The 22,081-nt window shown below is 31.4% G+C and overlaps 4 protein-coding genes across 4 annotated transcripts; 2 read left to right on the plus strand and 2 right to left on the minus strand.

Moving 5' to 3' along the window:
- Window positions 1-442: 442 nt before the first annotated feature.
- LOC146528805 (uncharacterized) lies at window positions 443-4,663 on the plus strand. The gene is made up of 2 exons (XM_085202761.1): window positions 443-3,870; window positions 4,524-4,663. The coding sequence occupies exon 1, from the start codon at window positions 448-450 to the stop codon at window positions 3,322-3,324; it is 2,877 nt and encodes a 958-aa protein (XP_085058887.1). The 5' UTR covers window positions 443-447; the 3' UTR covers window positions 3,325-3,870; window positions 4,524-4,663.
- Window positions 4,664-5,671: 1,008 nt separating this feature from the next.
- LOC146528806 (uncharacterized) lies at window positions 5,672-13,534 on the plus strand. The gene is made up of 3 exons (XM_085202762.1): window positions 5,672-5,815; window positions 10,531-10,642; window positions 10,728-13,534. The coding sequence occupies exons 1-3, from the start codon at window positions 5,807-5,809 to the stop codon at window positions 12,449-12,451; spliced, it is 1,845 nt and encodes a 614-aa protein (XP_085058888.1). The 5' UTR covers window positions 5,672-5,806; the 3' UTR covers window positions 12,452-13,534.
- LOC146528807 (uncharacterized) lies at window positions 13,495-15,073 on the minus strand. The gene is made up of 3 exons (XM_085202766.1): window positions 14,803-15,073; window positions 14,207-14,354; window positions 13,495-14,051 (listed from the first exon to the last, which is right to left on the minus strand). Exons 1-3 carry the CDS (start codon window positions 14,966-14,968, stop codon window positions 13,901-13,903), a joined length of 465 nt encoding a protein of 154 aa, XP_085058892.1. The 5' UTR covers window positions 14,969-15,073; the 3' UTR covers window positions 13,495-13,900.
- A 1,436-nt stretch (window positions 15,074-16,509) lies between these two features.
- Window positions 16,510-21,221, minus strand: Tom70 (translocase of outer membrane 70). Its single transcript, XM_085202973.1, has 2 exons — window positions 19,588-21,221; window positions 16,510-18,845 (listed from the first exon to the last, which is right to left on the minus strand). Exons 1-2 carry the CDS (start codon window positions 21,072-21,074, stop codon window positions 18,692-18,694), a joined length of 1,641 nt encoding a protein of 546 aa, XP_085059099.1. The 5' UTR covers window positions 21,075-21,221; the 3' UTR covers window positions 16,510-18,691.
- Window positions 21,222-22,081: the final 860 nt, after the last annotated feature.

The following is a 22,081-nucleotide window of genomic DNA, read 5'->3' on the forward strand; positions in this document are numbered from 1 at the left end:
CATCTCGTATTGTCATGTAAGAATATCTGCACTTATGTACACCTATTGTTTATATTTCTATATTATGTTAAAATCAAGCCTTTATTTAACGTATAAAAATTGTAACTATACATACATACATAAACCTACACTTATCATCTACTCACACGTATTTTTAATCTTCAATAACTTTTGTACAAAAATAAAAGCATGTGACACAAAGGTTCTTTTAAGATCTATTGCTACTTACTTATATAAAATTTTATACAGAGGAAAAAATTGTAAAGAGTTTTTTTCGGTTATAGCTATGCCAACATCATTTTATATTTCACAGCATTTCATTAATATATATGATAACGCGATTCGCTGTTATAGAGATATACTTTTAAATCAACGTATTTCTTTTTTAAATTCGATAATATAGAAGACTTGTCTTTAAACATTGATAATGTGGCTATTTCTAAATCAATGGAAGTTGATTTAGAAATATGCCATCAACTATTGCCAAGATCATCAAAGCTACTACTTTTAACCCAGAATATTCGCAGTATTAACTGCAACATATCAGGCTTCGAAGTTCTGCTGTCTAGGCTGAAAGTAGAATGTGATATTCTAGTTCTAACGGAATGTTGGCTGGCTAAAACTGAAGTCATTCCTCCTATCAGCAGCTACTTCTGCAAAGCCTCCACTCGTAACAGTAATCAAAATGATGGTGTTGTAATATATTATAAAAATAATCTTAATGTTTTAATAGAGGAACCTGATTTTATAGAGGCATCCGGCCTTGTGGCAGTACTGGACACACAAACAGTTATTATAGGAATATACCGCTCTCCTTCCTTCATCAATATTGATGGATTTCTTGCATCTCTTGATAAGGTATTACAGAAATACTCTAATTTTAATAATATTGTACTTATTGGGGATGTTAACATTCCAATAAATTTGAATAAAATGAACACACAAGGTGAATGTTATTTAAATCTTGCTGCAATACATGGTATGTTACCAGCACATACATTTATAACGCGAAGCAATTCTGACTCGTGCATTGATCACGTTCTCATTAAAACAAGAACTCCTACTCTTACATTGGTTGCTCATACTACTCTGACTGATCACTACACTGTATTAACTAGTATAGAACTTAATCCTACCCGCAATTATGCCATCTCCACGAAAACCATAGTAGATGTAATAAAACTTAAGGAAGACATTTTTAATATAAACTTTGAAAAGATTTACCTATGTGATGATCCGGAACTAGCCTTAAATTATCTAATTAAATATCTGCAGGATGCCATTAATGCCAATACAAGAGTGCTGAAGCTTTCCAGAAGATGTAGAATTCTAAAACCCTGGATTACTCCGGGTTTACTTCGTTGCATTAAAAACAGAGATAAGCTACACAAAAAGTCTAAGCGACTACCAAATAATGATATTTTAAATTTGACTTATAAAAGATACAGAACCTTCTGTAATACTATCTTAAAAAATTGTAAAAGAAAATACCAAAAAGAACAAATTGATAACGCAAAAAAAGATAATAAAAAATTATGGCAGGCTATTAAAAATATTATCTATAGAAACAGAGAACCTAATTATCCTAAGGAACTCCTTACAATTTCTTCTTCTCCTCAGAGCTCTTTAAATATTGTAAACGATTTTTTCAGCAATATTGGCCGAAACTTATCTGAAAAAATAGCCCAACAAATCAAGCACCAAAATATACCCCCTTATTGTAACAGCGCCCAACTTACTTCATTTGTTTTGGAAGACACAGATGAAAAAGAAGTAGAATCTCTAATTCGCAATCTAAAACAAGCTTGTACAACAGGACATGATGACATAAGTAACGCATGCTTAAAAGAACACAGTAACTCTCTCGTTGCCCCCTTAACACATATATTCAATTTATGTTTGCGGAACGGAATCTTCCCCAAATCTCTTAAAAAGGCGGTAATCCTTCCAATATTTAAGAATGGAGACAAAAATGACCCTAATAATTACCGACCTATTTCAATACTTCCATCTTTATCTAAGCTATTAGAAAAAATTATTAACTCTCGATTAATTAAATATCTGGACAAAGTTGAATTTCTTGCACATAATCAGTATGGCTTTCGTAGAAATAAATCCACAGAACAATGCGTCCTTTCTCTTACTGAACACATCAGCTCCAACTTGGATAGTGGCAAAAAATGTCTGACTATTTTCTTGGATTTGAGTAAAGCGTTTGATACCATCTCTATTCCCATCTTACTGAAAAAACTAGAATATTTAGGCGTTAGAGGAAATCAACTAAAGCTATTTCAAGATTACCTCTCTGATAGATTTCAACAAGTAAAGGTTGGCAGCTATACTAGCGATGATCTCAAAGTCTCTTTTGGTGTTCCGCAAGGAAGTATTCTTGGTCCCACCCTATTTTTGATCTACATTAATGATCTTACGTCACTGACACTCCTTGATACTAAAATATACTCTTATGCAGACGATACTGCTCTCGTTTTTACTGGACATACGTGGAGGGATGTGTTTCACACGGCACAGTCAGGCTTGGATAACGTCACTAATTGGTTAAGAAGTAATAGTCTTACACTAAATGTAGACAAGACTAAGTATATCTGTTTTAGTATACGTAAAACTAACAATTTTAATAATGTACGTAGCATCATTGCTCACACATGTGATTTAAACACAGGCTGCACGTGCTCTTCTCTGGAACGAAAAACTAACATTAAATATTTAGGCATAATCTTAGACGAAAACCTTCGTTTCAGTGAACACATAAGAAGCTTATCCGATCGTATGAGAAAATTAATCTACATTTTTAAAAATCTCCGACATGTAATTGATTTTCCAACAATGAAACAGATATACTATGCCTTGTGCCAGTCTCTTCTCACTTATTGTATAACAACCTGGGGTGGAGCTGTAAAATCCACTATAAATATTCTTGAGATTTCGCAACGTACTATTCTCAAAGTCGCAACTTTTAGACCACGCTTATATCCTACCTATGAACTTTATCAGTATTGTGAAGTATTAAGCGTTAGACAGTTGTATCTGCTATATGTTATCCTCAAGCAACATTCTAAGCTAACTTTTGATCCCAATGTTCTAACTAAGCGTCGAAGTTACATGGTGTGCGATTTACCTACTAATTTAAGAACTTCATTTGTTAAGCATTTTTTCCCTTACATTGGTCCTTACATTTATAACAAAATAAATAAAATTTTAAATGTTTATCATTTAACAAAAGGGTCATGCAAACGAAAGGTGTTCAATTTTCTACATGAGCTCTCTTACGAAGAAACAGAAAACCTGCTTTGTAAAGACAAATAAATTTATTGCTATTTATTTATATATACATATATATCCTTAAATCTCTCACGCTATAATTTAAACACACAACATACACATGCACAAAACAAATAAATAAATATCAAATTACACATCCTCTCACACTCACTCAGGCACAATCTCATAATACACAAAGAGAGGTCACGTTACACTAGAGGCTAATTGTTGAACATTTATATTTTTCAACAGGCTAATTATAAAATTTTCTTGTGGGGATGGGCGCTGTATACCGGAATACAGGCAACTAGTCCGGATACAGAGGAAATCTTTAAACTTTTCTTTATAGTTGTTTAGCCTATGTTTGTATCTAAAACTTATGTTTACTTAAGCTAAGTTGTTTGTAAAAGTCAATAAAGTTATTATTATTATATTATTAATATCAGTATTCGGTATGGTACAATAAAATATACGATGCAAGAGCGAGGAGAGGGGGAGGAGAACTTGGTTGACGTCCAAGAAGTCGTGGCCGCCCTAAAGTTAGATTTTCTGCACTTATGCCTTATTCACTATGGAAGAAAATATTCAAAAGTAAGAAAAATCCTATAATCAAAGGCACATCGGTGTCTGTACGGAAGTTAAGAGATAAGTTAAGGTTTAATTATAAGTATAGATTATTCCACATCCACAACAAAAGTGGATGAGAATTAAGGATGCCACTGATGGTGTTATTTGTACGTAAATGCCTTTGTACAGCCATTTCTATCGCTATCCAATTATTTATACATAGATACTTATGTATTATAGTAAGTAGGAAACTACTGCTACACCGTAGGTACTACATGTTACAATAGATAAAATCGGTAAGCAGTTACACACGTCTTTTATGTAACGAACGATAACTTCTACTCTCTACAAGGACCTCTCAATCATTAACTCTTTTAAGGTTGTGTTATGTTGTGTACTATTACAGCGACCCCATTTAAATTGGTTTTGTGTTTAGTATGAGGTAATTATAATATTCACGTTACATAGTTACCTATTTGTGTAGATATTATTATCTAATTTATGATAGTAGGTAAGATACGACCTAGGAAATAGGAACCTATAAACGTACTTCATGAAATAGGAAAAACTAATATAAGTAGATAGATCTCTTGTTAGATCAATATATTATACGTGATTGAGTTCAAATCAGGCTACGTTAAAAAATTTGTACGTTTTCTAAAAAATTTTTTTTTCAGAACTGACTGAATGTTATAATGATAATTTAAGTAATCCATAATTCCCTATGAAAATATTACAATTACAACGTTACTTCTGATTTGCTCTCCGTTTTTATTAAACGCTTGATGGCTGTCATGAGGTCGTCGTAAGACCGAAGCCTGGAACCTGGAAGCTCTCTCTAGACACAACCATCATCGGAGGTATGTCGCATAAGCAAATATCAAAATTACCATCACGCTTTATGAAGGTAACCCGACAGTAGTGTATGATGATTACACAAGTAAAGATTAATGATAATTGGTTTATATATCTACCGGCCGGTCGTGGCGCAGGGGCACAAGTGTATGACTGTTATCGCGAGTGGCTGTGGGTTCTTCGATCCTCACTCGAGAAAATGAAATATTTATTTAAGTTTATATTTTCATTTCTTCGCTTTGGCGTCGAGACAAAGTGCGGCGTTGAGTTCCACTACTCAACATGCAATGTATCCATAATTCGGCGCAAAATGGCGAACAGAATATCTTAACAGTAGGTTTTCTCTGCCTACCCTTGTGTCCGGATACAGTGGGAAGTTGATTTTTATTTTTTTATGTACATACTTATTGCAGTTATATAACTTTCTAAATCCTAAGTATATCCTCCTGTTCTGTGGTTCATCTATGACAGTCTGAAATGCTAGTTGAATACTAATGACATCGTTTAAGTTTTTTTTATGTTAGATTAGGTACTTTAAAATGATTTCTTAAGGAATGAATTTTTAAATGCCATCAATCATTTCACTTTTCATTTTTATTGTTGTGGTTAAATATTTTGTTTCTCCAGTTCATTCATTTGATAGGAAATCTAATCCACGAATCACGGACACTAAAATAAGGCTATGTATTAATTACATAATTGAGGCCGTCGCGGCGGAGGGACACAAGTATGTCACTGTAACGCGACGGTTGTGAGTTCGATTACCGGGGAAATTAATTATTATCATTTGCCTTGTAAATCAGTTATAAATATACAAATAAAAAATTGTCTTTTGGAAATGTAAACTTATAATATAAGACATACATGATTAAATTTAAATAGCGTAAAAATCGTATTGAAAAGTTTTTATTCAATAGATAAGGTAAGACACGTGCCTAGAGTGTTTACAATAGCTCGTGCACTACAGCGAGCCTCGTGTCCCTTGCGTGCTTTATGACCGGCAGACGCGCAACAGACGCCGTGCGGAAAACGCGACTCGAGCCGTGAGTGACTTTCGACCTCTATCGGTGATTGAAATATATAGTGCACATATGTCATCTTTATTATGACTTGGGTAAGAGAAAAACAATTACTTATATATATTATTAAAAACAATATAATATGAAAATAATATATTATATGCACAAATAAAAGACTAAAAATATTGCTAAAATGTTTTAGTTTCTTATGTTTCATAGAACTGTTTATTTTAATAAAATAATTCATAGCATCTTATAATTCAATTATATTTCAATATTGTACAAATGATATATTATTTTGCTTAATACAAAAGACTTAAACGCGCTCTTACCGATTATCTTATAGTAAAAGTAAAAATAAGACTATATAATATTAATTTTTAGTTTATGTAGCATAATTGTGTATATTAATCTACTCTATAATATATATCGTCTCTATAAAATAAGTAATTTATACAGACCGGTCGGGAGTTATATCAATTATAAGTAGAGACGACTAACAATTCATTAAAAAAACTTCTCTTTTTGGGACTTTCTAAAAAGATGATGGCTTAATTGCTTCGTTAGGTAAAAAGCAATATCTTAGTAAATGCAGCAACGATTTTGTACACGCGTGCAAATGTAATAATTGCTAGCTTTATGTAGATTACACTAGACGAAGTTATCACTGTACTTTAGACGTTGTTATGAAACTGACTTCGCTATTTATACAATTAAGACAACATGCATTTCCATTTATATTTTTTTCATTGTATTTTATCTTTATTTTTTATTTTTGCACTAAATATGAAACATAATATTCAATTTTCAATGCGGTCCCAATTAAAGACTGTCATATGACATAGTATAGGTGAACGTCTCAACTTACACTTTACATCTCGTCACGGTCTGCAAATTAATTCAGTATTCGAAGTTTAATAGAAAGAATAATATAATAATTATATGTAATGAAAAATTATGTGAAGGCAGGAAGGCTCTTGTTTTTCTTAATTACTTTTTGATAAATATTACAAAATAATTCTAATTCATTATTGCCTGTTTTTTTTTATTTATTGTTCTTGTAAGAGAACATTTATATATTTATTTATTTCGGTCAAATATTTAATAATTACACTAAACATAACTAATATAACTTCACAGACAACGCCGCGTGGGCATATATTACTTTAAAAGTGCGTCAGTCTGGTCATCGACACATATAACGTGTGAAAGTGTTAATGTTTTCCTTCACCCACACGAATTATTTTACAGTATGTAAATGAGAAAAAAACTACAAAATATAAACGCTGGAAGTATTGCACTCACTAATAAGCGTAATCAGTAAAGGCGTAACGCTTCTATACATTTCTATAACTTAGATATTATTCGCCTGAAGATGGAGAGCCGCCGCCGCAGCCGCCGGTGGGCTGAGTAGGCGGTAGATAGCCCGTGGCGCCACACGGTCTCCGCACGAGTGTTTCCCACGCTATGATATCCGCCACCCTGTCCCCTCCATGAATCAATTTGAAGTTAATAAATAGATGACTCAAAACTTTCACTACCAAAAAATATATCGATACAAGTTTTATTCGGAAGTGCGTAGATAATTAATTTATTAATCAAAACCAGTTGTGGAGAATAAGCTGTATTTAGACCATATTTTTGCTTCAATTTAATAAAATAGAAACGTGTTCTTATCCCACGTATTTCTTTTTAATTTTTAAAAGGATAAATTTGATTGTACTTACATCTTTTTAATCTTTTTAAAATTTAAAATTTGATGTTCAAAATAAATATTTTAAAATAACATTGTTTTTATGCACCTACATATTTGTATTTAAAAGTATAGAGAAAACGATATTGGCTACTCAAGCTTCAAGTTCAATAAACAATTTTAAATTATGCTAGCCGAGTCCAAACAATAGTCACTACATAATTTCTAATAGCCCACACATAATAACAAACAGTAGAGTAGTGGAACATAATATAACTGGGTAGTAAAATAAGCGGTAAAGTGCAAATTAGGCTCGCTCACCGGGGGTTCCGTACCAATTTCATGATTGTAGTTCTACGGGAATGTGATAAAATAAACGAATATAAATTTGACGTATGCACTTATTATGAACTAGGAGAACAATTATATTAGCTTTCCCGCTGTATCCTGCTCACAGCAGGGTATGCAGAGGGAATTTCGTGTTAAGACACTAAAAAGTGCTATTTTTCAGCTTATTTCGTTTTGTTCTTCCTTCTAGCCAAATTTTATAATTGTAAGTCCACTGGAACTACTCTATAGGTTTAATTATATTTTTATTGCTGTTGAGCAATTTTCACTAAGTCGCTGTATTAATATCTAAAAAAATAAAAAGACTCCCCTTAAATTGACAGAACCTCATCCCATTGGAACACATCCCATTGGAACTAGTCATCTATATACAATTATTTATAGACACTTCGTTTATTGGCTTGCAGCAGCTAGATTAGCTAGAATGTAACTTATATGGAAATGTTAATATTTGTTTGGTAAAGTGATACATGCATTCTTGACGTTTTCACCTCAGTACGTGCACAGTACACATGATCAGTTTACTCGTCGCTAGTAAAACTAGGGGATCGGGTTAACCACAATAGCTTATAAAATTAGAAATTGAAAGTTACGCCCAGGGTCGAGCTAATGTTTGCTGAACGTGATGAATAAACCGCGAACTTTTATCGACGCAATAAATAACAATTAGAGAAAAATATTTTTTAAAGAATATTAATTTTGTAATTAGAAGCCTGTACATTAAATAAGCTTTCAAATACCATGAGCTGTAATTTTATATAGCCTAACCTAATAAATTACTCATGATATTTATATAGCTTCATATAATATATTATAAAGTATAGTATGACCATTTCACAACAATAACTTTAGTTACGGTAGAGCGGAGATATACTACTTATTTATTAACAACTCTACTTATACTATAATGTAATGTTTAAATTCTGTTAGATGCCTTTGCACTAAATTTTATAGTTACATAAAGAGAGTGAAAGGACCATGGTAGAGGGTAAATTAGATGCTAAACGTCATACCCCTATTCCCGTCATGCCACCTTGTACTTACAATGCGACGCACGCGCAGCTTTCACTGCGGTCACGTCAAATGTATCCTGGTGATATAAGTTCTGCAGCATTCTTCAGTTTTTAAAATATTCATTTAATTTCCAAAGAAATAAAATATAGCTGTATATATAAAGGAGAATTAGAAAATAAAAACAAAATTGTAATATCATTTATTATTCACGAAATTTCGGTAACAATTTGGCCTACGAACGTAAAATTATCGGCAGAAATATAATACATAATTTAAACATAGCGACCAATAGAGATTTTAATAACTTTATCCTTATGAGGTGGCTGTTATAAATTAGTTCCATCTAAAACTTTCATGTGATGAAAATAGGAACTATAATAGGAATGGGCGTGGCTGTCTTGATCATCGACAAAAAAAATTATGTGTATTAAAACGTATGTGTAGTTCTGTAGATAATCCAGAAGAATATAAATTTATAATTATTATAGGTGATTTTCACATTTTTATTTTTAGTGACATAATTTATTTTTGTAAAAATCAATTATCCGTCATTAAAAACGATAATGATATTTATCGAGAGGAAATTCAAGTGTTATTATGTAAAATACCCATATCAGGATCATTTGTTCCTAGTTTAAAAACGATAAAACTAAGTACATTAAAAGAAACTTCACATTCTTAACATATAAAAAAATATTGAAATCGTCCATCTAAACGGTGATAAACTTAAAACAGGGTCGTTTCCCTTCGAACTTAACATTTATTGACATTTGGTTTTACTTTTTTTTTCATTTGTTAATGAAACCGTGATAACAATATGTTTCTTATAATTTTGTATGAAATATATACCTAAATATTTAAATTTTTCCGATATCTTTCTTTACTTGTTCTGTAAATACTCACTTCTTGTCAAGCTTTATCTCTAACTCTAGGTCAATGGTGAGTATAGGTATAGGCCCTATAAGTTTTAATTACGCGACGATTTTCATAGAAAATCCACCAAAAACGAAGTAGGTACCTATTAACGCTCGTAGCTTTTTATTATCTTGGCTCTTTTTGTGTTCCAAGGGTCTGGTCAGATTTCAATATTTGATATTAACTTCTGCTGCATACCTTCACACGACCTTCATATAAACGGTATTGACAGATAAACATACACACATATAGAACGTCGGACAACAAAGCGATCCTATAAGGATTTTTTTTTGTTTTGAAGTACGGAACATTAAAAGGCTGTCACCACTCCTAAAAAGTTTACGAATTTAAAATTTAAAATACTAATTTATTTTATTTTAAATTTAAGAATACCGTAAAAGATTAATTGCCCAATGCTTAGTAGTAGTTAGGCTTCGTTCATTAAAGTACTTATATTTTTCACCATTACGCACGATATTAAAATTTTCATACCATAAGAAGTAATTGAGGTCATGTATTTGGAATAAATAAACAAGAAGGATTGTTATAATGTTAAATTAGCCCGTCTTTCTTCCTGCCGTGCCGCCCGGTATTTTAACGAGCAAGTTACGTGCCCAAAAAATGCTTGCCAATCCACCACCGCTCTAATTGCATGAAAACAGCCACGCTTGTATGAATACCAATTTATATATTTTTAACAATATTAATTAGTAAATATGGACGCTTAATGGTAGTGGTCTTTTTTGTTATACAATTTAATTACGTATATTCTTTATATCGATAATATGTTTTATATGATAAAATCATTATTTGTCCATTTAATTGTTTTTTAATTTACAGGTAAAAGGTTTTTGTACAGTGCTGGGATTCTTATTACTAAGTATCCACACAGTAAATCCAAATCCTAATCATGACTTGGGAACAACAAATAAGCACACCTCAGATATGACATGTATGTTTGGAATCTCTTAATAATACTTCATTTAGTTATTTATTATATATGCACACTAAACAATTCTGTATCTATTGTTTTTCAGATTCATCTGACAAGTCTGATCTCAGTGGAATAGCCTCAATTTTTTCTCCACGTATGAACTTCGATCAGTGGAAGCCTTTGACGGGTCGCGGAGATCCTTTAAGTAACGATCCAACCTATGATTATGAACCTCCGGTACTTGAAAAAGTTCATTATTGGGTTGATGATAGCAGACCTGAACGCGAAAAAAATCCAGAAAGAAAATCTGAAGTTTTAGTCTTAGGAGTGTCATCACGTAAGCCAAGTGTTGCTTCTAGACCACCGGCTCCACTAAGAAGACATCCACGCCCACCTTCATTTGCAATGAAATATGAGGATTTTTCTTACAAATTTAGTGATCACTATCCGATGACCATTCTTGTACCGCCACCGCCACCACCCCCTCCAGGTCATAAGCCTAACATGTTTATACACTCAGAAGATACATTGTTATTACCTACTTCTTCAGCTTTTGATCTTACAAAAGAAACTACAATCGCACCAGAAATTATTACTACTTATGCGCTTCAGGAAGCTAATCTCATTTATCAATCGTCAACATTAAAACAAAATTGGCTAAACTATAATAAAACTACAAATTTACCAAATAACACAGTTAGCAGTGATTATGCCGGCTGGGGACCAACAACACAATTTGAAGAAATAAATGACTCGCATAACATTATATCACATACAGATAATAATAATTTTCAATTTACCAAGGAACCTCTTTCCTTCTATAAGCCTGTGTTATCCGAAGCTCCTCCGCCTCCTTCTTTACCACTGCAAGATTCATATTATGCTGTGAGTACGCCAAATTTTTTACCAACTGTAGTACCGCCGACGTTGTCAACTGTTAGTGCAACAAAGAAACTAAATATTTTTGAGGAAACAATACCACCAGAAGTAGTTACAGATTCATCACGTTTCAATTTGGAAACTACCACTGAAAAGTACCATACGCCGTCTTACGACGCAACACCTTTGCCTATGCCCAAGCCGAATGTTATTGGAATGCTTGGTCAAATGATATCGATGCCGATGGTGACAGATCCGGACCGTCCAGAGGATAATTTATATGCTCACGCATCAGATAATATACATATATTTAAAGATCCAGCGTTTGACAACACTGTAAATTTAGAAAAAATGCAAACCATGCAACCACCGCCTCCTGTTTTATCCAAAGAGAGTACTCTTGTACATAAAAAACAATTTCATGTAAATCCTCAACATTTAAATAATTTGCTACATGAAAAGCCAGCAACACACACTCAGGATCCATATTTACATATGCGTTATACTACACCAATGTCTACTATTGCTGGGGAAGGGCAAGACAGTAACGCCCCAGTTGAATCTATTCCATCATATTTGATTATACAAGGCCATTCAAAAGTAAAGACATATGGATCTAGACCAAAGCCAAATGGCGAGGTCAGTAATAACGTCGTAAATCCAAATGAAACTAACGAGGTAAAACATTTGCATCCGATTAAAGAAAAATCTATTAAAAAGGCTGAAAAGCCTGTAACAAACAGAGAAAGTAGATCACAAAGCTTAAAGTCATTAATAGAAACTGGCCTTGGTTCAATAGAAATACAAGAAACGGATCTGGGGATCAAATACGATGTGAGTGATGGCAGCGAGGTTCCTGTGGAGATATACCGAAAAGGTATTGTTGAAACCGACGAAAATAACTATCAGAGCTTTAAGAAGAATGATATAGAGAAGGAATTGATTTAATAAAACATTCTTATATTCAGGAGACGAAAATATTTTCTTTAAATTTATGTTATTTAAATGATAAAACATTACTCAAGTGATCGTTACACGTTGAACTTTTCATGACCTTACTGAAAGCTGCAGGAGAAGTTCATATGGCTCATTTGGCTTTTTCAAAAAAAGTTGTATTTTAAAAAAGTGGAAATATGTCATTAATATACCAAATGAGCTGTACTTAAAAAGTAAGGGTCGAATAAAATGTTATTTAAATATATAATTTATTTTACTGTTCCGGTACGAAACCGAGGTATAGCTAACTATATAATAGATACTTTTATAAATTATATTATAATTCTGCTGATCCCACCTGAATACTGAATTGTATAAAATATCTTCTTCATACTTCGTCGTTAACAAAACAAATCTGTTGTTTCACTTAAACAACAGCTTTGTTTTGTTAAAAACATTTCTAAATAGAATTTCATGCAAGTGACTTTCTTTATTTCGAAAGAGTGTTTTATTCGAAATGTACATTTTTTTAAATGTAGGTACACTGTACATTCAAAGTGAAAAGCGCTTTGACTCACAAATCGATCGATTCACAAAGATAGTTCATATTCATATAAGATTATATATTTCTTTAATATTTTTTAATTACAAGATTTGTAATTAAAAGATTGTAACAAATTAAATAGTAATTGGAATATAACATCTAAGTACGGGATGTTAGAGCCGAGAGCTTTACATAATGTGAATACTCACTTGCATTGTTACAAACTTCAGTGAATTATACACCAACTTTGACACGAACTATGTAAAATAATAAAAAAAGATGAATGTCTAATATATTTATTATCAAGTCTAACAAATATGAAGAGGACTAATTTAGCATTAGGTAGCAAATTAATTTTAATATGTAGATAATTACCTAATTTATGTATTAAAGTATACGCTTTTATAGACAATAAGTTAAAAATTATTAGCAAAAAGCGGTGTAGTAAAGATTAAGATAGTTATTAAAAAGGTATATGTATACAAAATTGTAATTTATATGAAATATTTAGGTGCCTAGTACATTGTAATAAAGTTTTTTTATTTTTTGTATGTTTTTTTTTATTGTTGACAATTTTCTCGTCGTAGTAATTAAATACCTGATTATGAAAAATAGTTATTTATGAATAAATCGGCAATTGAAAAATTAACAGAAGCAAAAGATATATTTTTCTAATTATGTAGGTTTAGATTGACACACGTCTACAAAAAAGATGTATGCGGCGCAGCGGACGCGGCCCACTAACACACACGTTTCTTACCATCCTTTTCGTAGAAAGACACAGGCGACTAAGATAAAGTGAAAGCTGCTTATAAACTTATAAAGTCAACGTTTATTGCAATCCAAACAGCTCATAGAGAATTGTGAATAGCAAATAGTCCAATACTTCCTTCCTGTCGTTGTTACTTGTGATATTGCTATGACGTACCAATCAAATAATCGTAAGCTTGTACCAAGTAAATTAAATTGTAAATATTTTTTAAATTACTAAATGTGTTTTCAAATAACGTCGCTGAATTGCACCAGTCAGCACTGCAAAGACATGTCTTGTATTCTGCATTTGTAAGTCTGAAAAGATTAGGTACATTATTTTTTTATTGTTATTCATTGTTCATGGAGTACTTAACTGAAATATTTTAAAAAATTAATAAATAACCATGGGTAGGTAAACCATTAAATACTTAGTCATATAATATAATTTTTTGCTTATTTTTCTTAAGTACCTTTGTAATTTACAAGTCATAGATCGAAGAGGTGTATTCATAGTTTTGGAATTAACATCATCGGAGTTTATTTGATAGCATCCCCGTTGAACAATCCAGGCGTTCCTATCACGAGCTCTCCAAGACCGTACAAAACACATGGAATTTTCTGCATGCAACATACATTACATGTCAATTATCAATTATTAAAAAAATTAAAGGTCCGTTTAATATAAACAAATGTCAATTAATACAGAGTATCTTACACTAGGTTCCCTACGAGTGCTACCAAAACTCCTACAATAGTCTAAGTATTTCCAACAAAGAATATTTTGAATTTGAACTTTGAATGCTGGGAAGCTGTGTTGAATCAAAAAAAACTCAAAGCCGCTATACCAACTTAATATATGTTTATCGCGCGCTTCATCCCTCATAGGGAACGCAGAAAGGTCCCACCAATATAGGGAAACTAAAGTAAGGCATTTCTTAATCTTGTAGAGATCTAATTATTGAAGGTTCGATCACGTTTACAGCCAGACGCTGTGGCACTGTGCCAAGATGGTCTAATAATTTAATTCGATATAGGTAGGTATAATATATTGTCTTAAATATAACACCTTCGGTGCAATTGACTAAGTAATATCTGCTGTTGTTGAAAGGCAAGGAAGGTAATACAAAGTCTCCTCCGCAGTGATCCCAACTATGCTGTGTGGAAGAACAGTTGTAACAAAGCAGAGCTCGCACTGCTCCCACCAAACACAATGTTATAAATATTCGATACATCCGGACATGTCTTGTGTTAAAGTTATTTAAAAGTTAATAATGGATATGGCATAAAACAGTATAAAAACAGTGACGCGATTAGAATATAGACATTTGTACGCTTTTATGGATATCTATTGTCAAAAATTACTATTCATAGAGTTATTATATTTATTTAAAAAAAATAATTTATTTATTTTTAATTAAAAAATATATTATCTTTAATTGACAACTCGTGAATGAATGATTTTAATCATCATCATCGGATGGTTTGAAGCAACCATTTTTTTTTAAATGTAAACTTTTAATATAACTCGGTAGCTTTATAAAGTAGACTTCTATTAAAACTCAAAAATGATGAAAAAGTGATTGCATATAACAATTTATAAACATTTTAATAATATATACGATTTTAATTAGCCCCCTCTGGTAAACAAAGGCGGCAATTGAGTTCAGACACTCAACGTGCAAGATGTCGACGATTTTGCGAAAAGTGGTGAACCGGTACAGGGGCCTATCTAAATTTGCAGAACTGAAACTAGTTCCTAGGTTAGGTACTATTTTGTTGAAAAAATACAGCCGAATTGATAACCGACATACCGAATTGATAACCTCCTTTTCTTACAGTAGTCGCTTAAGAATGAAAACGTTATCCTAATAAACTGTTGGATTGTTTTCTTTTTAATTTTTAAACAGTCTGTTTTTTTTTAATTAAAAGAATGTTCTAGTGATAATAGATATCAATGTTTTTAAAAATATTTCATTCACCTATTTATATTTTGAAAATGACAAAGAAAAAGCCTTTGATATAAACACCTATAAAGTAATAGCTACAAGCACATACCTACTCATTATAAAACTATTTAAATAACAAAAACCAAAACCTTTACACAGAATTGAGAACGAGCAACGTAACCTTGCCATACGTTTCGTATTTGAATGAAATAACTCTATTGTCTGCAGCAGATCTTCTTCATATAAATTATTATTTAGAGTTCCATTATAGCACAATAGTTGGCAACTTTTATGAATAAGTAATAAATAAACATAAAATAATACTAAATATAAAGTCATGGCCACTAAGATTTACAGGAAAATGGGGAAAGTCAAAACAAGTTAATTTTTTTTAAATATGTGCGACGAGCCATATTTTTCTGTTATGGTAACAAAATATATAAATATTTACTCCAGATTACAGTTTTTTTTAAGCAAATCTCCATTAAGTTTGTGAAAGTGACACAATTGCTAAGTGTTAAAATGAAAATAATTAGTTCCCCGAGCGGGATTCCCATTCACGGCCACCGCCTTAACAGTCATACGCTGTTCCCCGGGATCGTGATGACCTTTTAGTATGTAAATAAAAATAATTATAATTATAAAAATGGATAGGAGAGAATGTGGATAACTGACAAGTATTGGGATATTTTTTTTGTTTTTGTCAATATGTGAAGGAGGAATGTCGAATTTAGAGAATACGAAATATCGTAGTGTGATAAGCACAATAATAATAAACAAAACTTTTTTTTGGATTATATTTTGAAGTTTTCGTTAATCGATAACTATTCACTATCGGTGAGGTAACAATTTTAGTAGAACCATTTTCTTCAATCTAATTCTAATTCACAAATCTAATTGATAATTTGAAGGTGCATCCAAAACTTGTTTCTATGCAACGCTCAATACACTATAATGTGTATTAATATATGGCAACTATTAAACTTTCAATAATATTTTAATGAATAGAAAAACAAAATAAAAACAATAATAATAAATATATATTTAAATGTCAATTATAGAGCACAAAGCTTCTGGATGCACCTAAAGTGTGCAAACACATCGCCGCTAAGCTCAACCCAACGCTGTAATGCTAAACTACAGAGTAAAGGAAACAAAATCAACTGCAGCTTCGAGATCTATAGCCTAGTTAGTACTCATGTTAAATGAGTCCAGACAAGTATTTTTTCTCTATATTGGACCCAACAACTAAATGCCGACGACGAAACAATTCCTTTTCTAACAATGCACATATGTATTTAACAATGTATACAGTTGAAAAACTAATATTTAAATTATAGTGTACAATATATACTTATATAATGTATATATTTTTAAATAGCAATTATACTTGATTGTCCTCCTGCTAACCGCAAAATTTAAGCAATAAGTAAAAAAAAAGTTTAAAATGGACTAACTTTCCTTATGGAAATTTTGTCCTGGTCTAACTAATAAGAATATACATGTCTGGTATTATTTATATTACAATGTAATATATATATATATAAAGAAATTAACATAAAAAATAATCATACATTTGAAAACAATATTGTAGTTTTAAAACAAAACAAAATTGACTTGATATTTTTTTAACCAACTAAAATGAAAACATATGAACATATTATGTTAGTCCTCATCATTAGAATGTCACATAAAAAAAATTATGAATGTAAAAAAAATGTTAATACAAACTTTTCATATGTTTAGTACAGCAAGAGTTGGCAGTGTTTAATGCATGAGTAATTCAAAATAATTAAGTACAACTGATGCAACTACACACAATATTACACATTTATTATGTTAATTATGTACTAAGTTACAATAAATTTTATTAAACAATTTTTTACATACAATTCCAAAATACAGGCATAAAACTTTAATATTAACACAATGAATTTTTACTTCAAACAAAATACAGACTCAATTTCCCAAGCATTAACAAGTATAAACAAAACGATCAAGACTTCAATATGAAGCACAACCTATGCATATTTTTTTATGAATTTATTATTTACTTATTACTTTTAGTGCATTACAATCGATAGGTGCAATTAAATTAGAGAAAAAGAATATCTAATATTTAAAAGATTCAATTTATTCAATATAAAATACTTAATAACAATTTCAAAGAATGAATATCTTCTATATGCTAACATCTTATCTGTCCTACATAAAATGTTTAATGTCATTAAAAATGAAATAAAATTAATAGGATCAAATTAGAATTAATATGTACATGTAACAATTTCTTGTTTGACATAATTTATTTTCGATATTTTATTTACCTGATACATTAATATATATTAAAAGACTGGTACTACGTACAAACATACATATGTACACAAAACACCTAAATTTTCTATATATAAATTAATTTTGCAAATAAATTGTTTATATTAATCTATGTTCAGCGAGGGTCAAAGCAACGAGTTAGCGGCGGCTTAGCTTTTACAGCATTACAACACAATTTTATCACAACGAGACTTACTCCAATATAGAAATGATACAAACCATTTTATTGTCCTAAAAGTAAAAAAAATCAAAGTATTTAAAATTTTATGTAGTAAGCTTTATTGTTAGATCAAAAAACAATATATTGAATCATATAGAAACAGATTCAGCAATATCTATTTTTCTTTTTAAAAGTGAACAGCCATACTCAATAATTTATTAGATATTTTTGCATAAGTGGTTATTTTATTTTCTATTATGTACTACATGGTTAGTAATATTCTAATCATTTTTGTTCAAATGTGACAGGAATTATTACGCAAATATATTTTATTTAATTTTCCAAATATTGATATCTGAATAGCTTTATTTGCTTTTATATGATTCACATAAGTAATATATCTTTTTAAATGAAATGATATCAAAATGTAAAATGTTCTAACTTGATTTGCTTACATGTATCCAAATCATATTGGATTTTGTTCTCGTTCTGAATTTTATGTAAGACCTAGATATAATCTAACTAACGGTCCAGTCCAGCCCCCAACGTTCTGAAACTTTCAACTGTGCAGCCGCAGCATCTTTTAAGGAGAACAAGTGTGTCATTTCTTGTTCCGTCTTCGCCAGTGCAATTGCCTTTTCAAAAAGCTCTAGTGATCTCCTTAGATTTCCTCTGAAAAAATACAATATTCATATATATAAATATAATAGAAAGTAGTAAAAGAGATTCATTCTTCCTAGTAGGAATCTAACTAACAATTGCCTCAATTTGCCAATCATTTTCATGTTATTCTACATTAAGGCTAGAAAATATTTTATGGTTTCCAAGAAATATGAGCTACATGATTCCTGCTACATTCAAATATTTGTTTTCCAAAAATGTTTTTCGATTTGAAGTTTTAAGTTAAATAAAATTTTATCAGTTTCAGTACAGATGTTTATAGCAAATAATGTCAATCAATGTATGTATTCACATGTTACATAATAATATGACATATTATACATGGATACATGGATAAATTCAAACAAAATTTTACAATATCAAACATATTTTTGAAAACAGTAAGTCCAAGATAACTTTAGTCATAGTAGATAAAATTAAAATATGAAATGATAACCTTTATCTTATAAAGATATCAAAATTATAAAATCACAAGGCTCAGCCATCCACATAAACCATGACATATAATTGTATTATATGTCTATTTGACAGGTTAAACTATAAATTGTGGATTCAATCCACACTTGGCGAATGATTTATTTCTAATTCCTTGCTCTGATACCAAAATTAAGTACTCAAAGTGCAGTATCTCAAAACTGAGTGGAAAGTGATGAATGAAGTGTCTTAATATTTTGTTCTTTCTGCTTACCCTGTTACATCAATGTTTGCAGCTAAAATATCTATTATTTCTTACCTTTGGACTTCAATCGTTCCTAGTGTCTCATAAGCAAAGTCACATTTATCGTCAATTTCAATGGCTTTATTAATTAATTTGACAGCTTTATCAAAATCTGTGCTCTTCTGCAATTGTACAAGACCTTTGTGGACATATAATGTTGCATTATTAGGATCTACAGCCAATGCTGATTCAAATAATGCTTCAGCACGACCCCACTCCTGCTGATCTGACAAGACTTGAGCATATAATATGTAAACCTCTGCACATCTTGGGAAACGCTCCAAGGCTTTCTCGAAATCAGCACGGACTTGAGTTAAAGCTCCAATGTTTTTATGCAACTGGGCATGTCTATAGTCAGCATAGCATTTCTGAATATAAGCAATTGAGAAGTCCGGATTAAGTTCGACAGCTTTTGCAAATTCAGCTGTTGCCTCATCCATACGTTCTAATAGCAAATACACTTGGCCCCGATGATGATAAATGTCAGAGTTACTAGCATCTAAGTTTGCAGCATTTGCAAAATCTTCCAGGCAACATTCAGTGTTTTCTAATTGAGTGTAAAGTGATGCACGTTTAATTAAAGCATTCACTCTCACTTTAGCTGGTGCTTCACTGTCTATAACTTTACCAAGATCAATCTGAGCATCTTCATGTCTACCAAGCAAAAGATAAAAAGTTGCTCTTAATAGCAATGCTTCATACTTATATTTACCATCTGTATCTAACTCTTCTGTACAGAATTTCACAACTGAATCATAATCTTGAGCATCTAGTGCTTGCTTGGCCTTCATGAAACTATTCTCAGAATCTTTTTCAATTTCAATTTTGTTAATGGGATCTTCAGAAAAGGCTGAGAAGTATGTTTTAATAAAATGTTTAGATGGCATTACAGGTTGTCTCATTGCAAGTGCCTCCCTTGCATGTTGCCTACCAAGGGCTTTAAGAATGCGATCAGCATTAACTAATGAACTCTGAACTTGGAATCTTTCTAAAATACAAGCAGAAGTTACATCTTCTAGAGCTAAAACAAGATCACCACTTTTTTCAGCGGCTCGAGATCGTCTCAGAAATGCTTTAACATATTTTTCATTAAGTTTAAGAGCAAATGTGCAATCCTCCTTAACTTGTTCCCACATTTCACGCTTCTCATAGCACGCTGACCGATTCTGGTAAAACGTAGCTAAATCAATAGGACGATCAGGTGGGCATGCTTCAATTGCTTCATTATACAGGGAAATAGCTTTATCATATTCACCATCATGAAAAGCTCGGTTTCCGGCTCCTTTTAATTTCATCGCTCGATCAATAGCGCTTTCGGCGGCTTTCGCGTTATCTTCATTATCTAAAGAAATAGTCGTCTTAGCCTTCAATTCAGCTACTTTCTTCTTTTCCGGATCTTCTAGTCTATTTCTTAGATAAAGGTAACCTAAACCAATAGCCAAAGGAGCTCCTAAAATTATGGCTAACTGCCATTTAGGGAAGGGTGTACTACCCGTCGACATACTTATAGAATAAATAAAAAGTTAAAGTTTCACCATTTATTACAATGCCGACAAAAACCAAGCACTAACATCAACTTAAAATTTTACAATTTCCGAATTCTTACTATTCTATAACCTTTTCATTTGACGCTTTGACATTAAAGGCACAGAATACAGATGAATAACATTCAATGAAAGTAAATAAAAAATATATTTTAAAATTATCTATTTTGTTTTTAATTTTTTATAAATTAATTTTAATATATTTTGAGGGTAGTCGTGGCGCAGTGGCACAAAGTGCGACTGTAAACGTGACTGGTTATCGGTTCGATCCCCACTCAAGGAAATGAAATATTTATTAAAATTTATATTTTCGTTTCTTCGCTCTGGTTATTCCCTCAAGGTTCCCTCTGCGTACCCTGCTAGGTGCGTCATACATATAGGGATTCATTTATTTATTATAATTTTAAAATATATGAGCGGGTCAATGCTTTTTATACCTACCATACCGAATGTTTTATTGTTAACAACATGGTGCATAAATTAAACAATATAAAGTTGTTTTAAAGTAAATTTAAGATACGTTGGAACATATAATCTTATAGGCATTAGAAAAAAGTATAAAGATATTTTTAAAAATATGTTTAATAAAAAAATATTTTAGGCCTTCCGCAATATATCATTTTTGACGTGTTTTAGATAGTATATCAAAGAATATAGCCTTTAGGTTAAGTATAGCTAAGTATGCCACACTAAACATAAAAGCTTAATCGTTAATGATTTTTATGTGTAACAAAGGTGCCGTATACGGTATACCGCATTTTAATAACTCTTTATAAAAAAAATTTAAAGAAATACGCTTATATTAGCAGTACCTAACACTGATTAAAATCAATTATATGGCAATATTATTTTTACAAGTCACATGATACTCTAGGGACACGGTATCGAATAGAAAATATCGATACTGCGATTAGTATCGAACAAAATAATAAATAAATCAGCTTCACGCACTTCACACCTAAAAT

This window comes from Heliconius melpomene, chromosome 19 (genome assembly GCF_056956725.1).
Source record: "Heliconius melpomene rosina isolate 202511_hmr_F chromosome 19, ASM5695672v1, whole genome shotgun sequence".
Taxonomy (NCBI): Eukaryota; Metazoa; Arthropoda; class Insecta; order Lepidoptera; family Nymphalidae; genus Heliconius; species Heliconius melpomene.

Excerpts from the sequence above, each read along its gene's own strand:
- Tom70 (XM_085202973.1), bottom strand. The coding sequence starts at position 21,074 with ATGTCGACGGGTAGTACACCCTTCCCTAAATGGCAGTTAGCCATAATT. Across the intron at positions 18,846-19,587 it reads GGAACGATTGAAGTCCAAAG|AGGAAATCTAAGGAGATCAC; the intron begins GTAAGAAATAAT and ends GTATTTTTTCAG.
- LOC146528805 (XM_085202761.1), top strand. The coding sequence starts at position 448 with ATGGAAGTTGATTTAGAAATATGCCATCAACTATTGCCAAGATCATCA.
- LOC146528806 (XM_085202762.1), top strand. Across the intron at positions 10,643-10,727 it reads GCACACCTCAGATATGACAT|ATTCATCTGACAAGTCTGAT; the intron begins GTATGTTTGGAA and ends ATTGTTTTTCAG.
- LOC146528807 (XM_085202766.1), bottom strand. The coding sequence starts at position 14,968 with ATGTATCGAATATTTATAACATTGTGTTTGGTGGGAGCAGTGCGAGCT. Across the intron at positions 14,355-14,802 it reads CTTAGTCAATTGCACCGAAG|AAAATTCCATGTGTTTTGTA; the intron begins GTGTTATATTTA and ends TGTTGCATGCAG. Across the intron at positions 14,052-14,206 it reads ATGACTTGTAAATTACAAAG|ACTTACAAATGCAGAATACA; the intron begins GTACTTAAGAAA and ends TAATCTTTTCAG.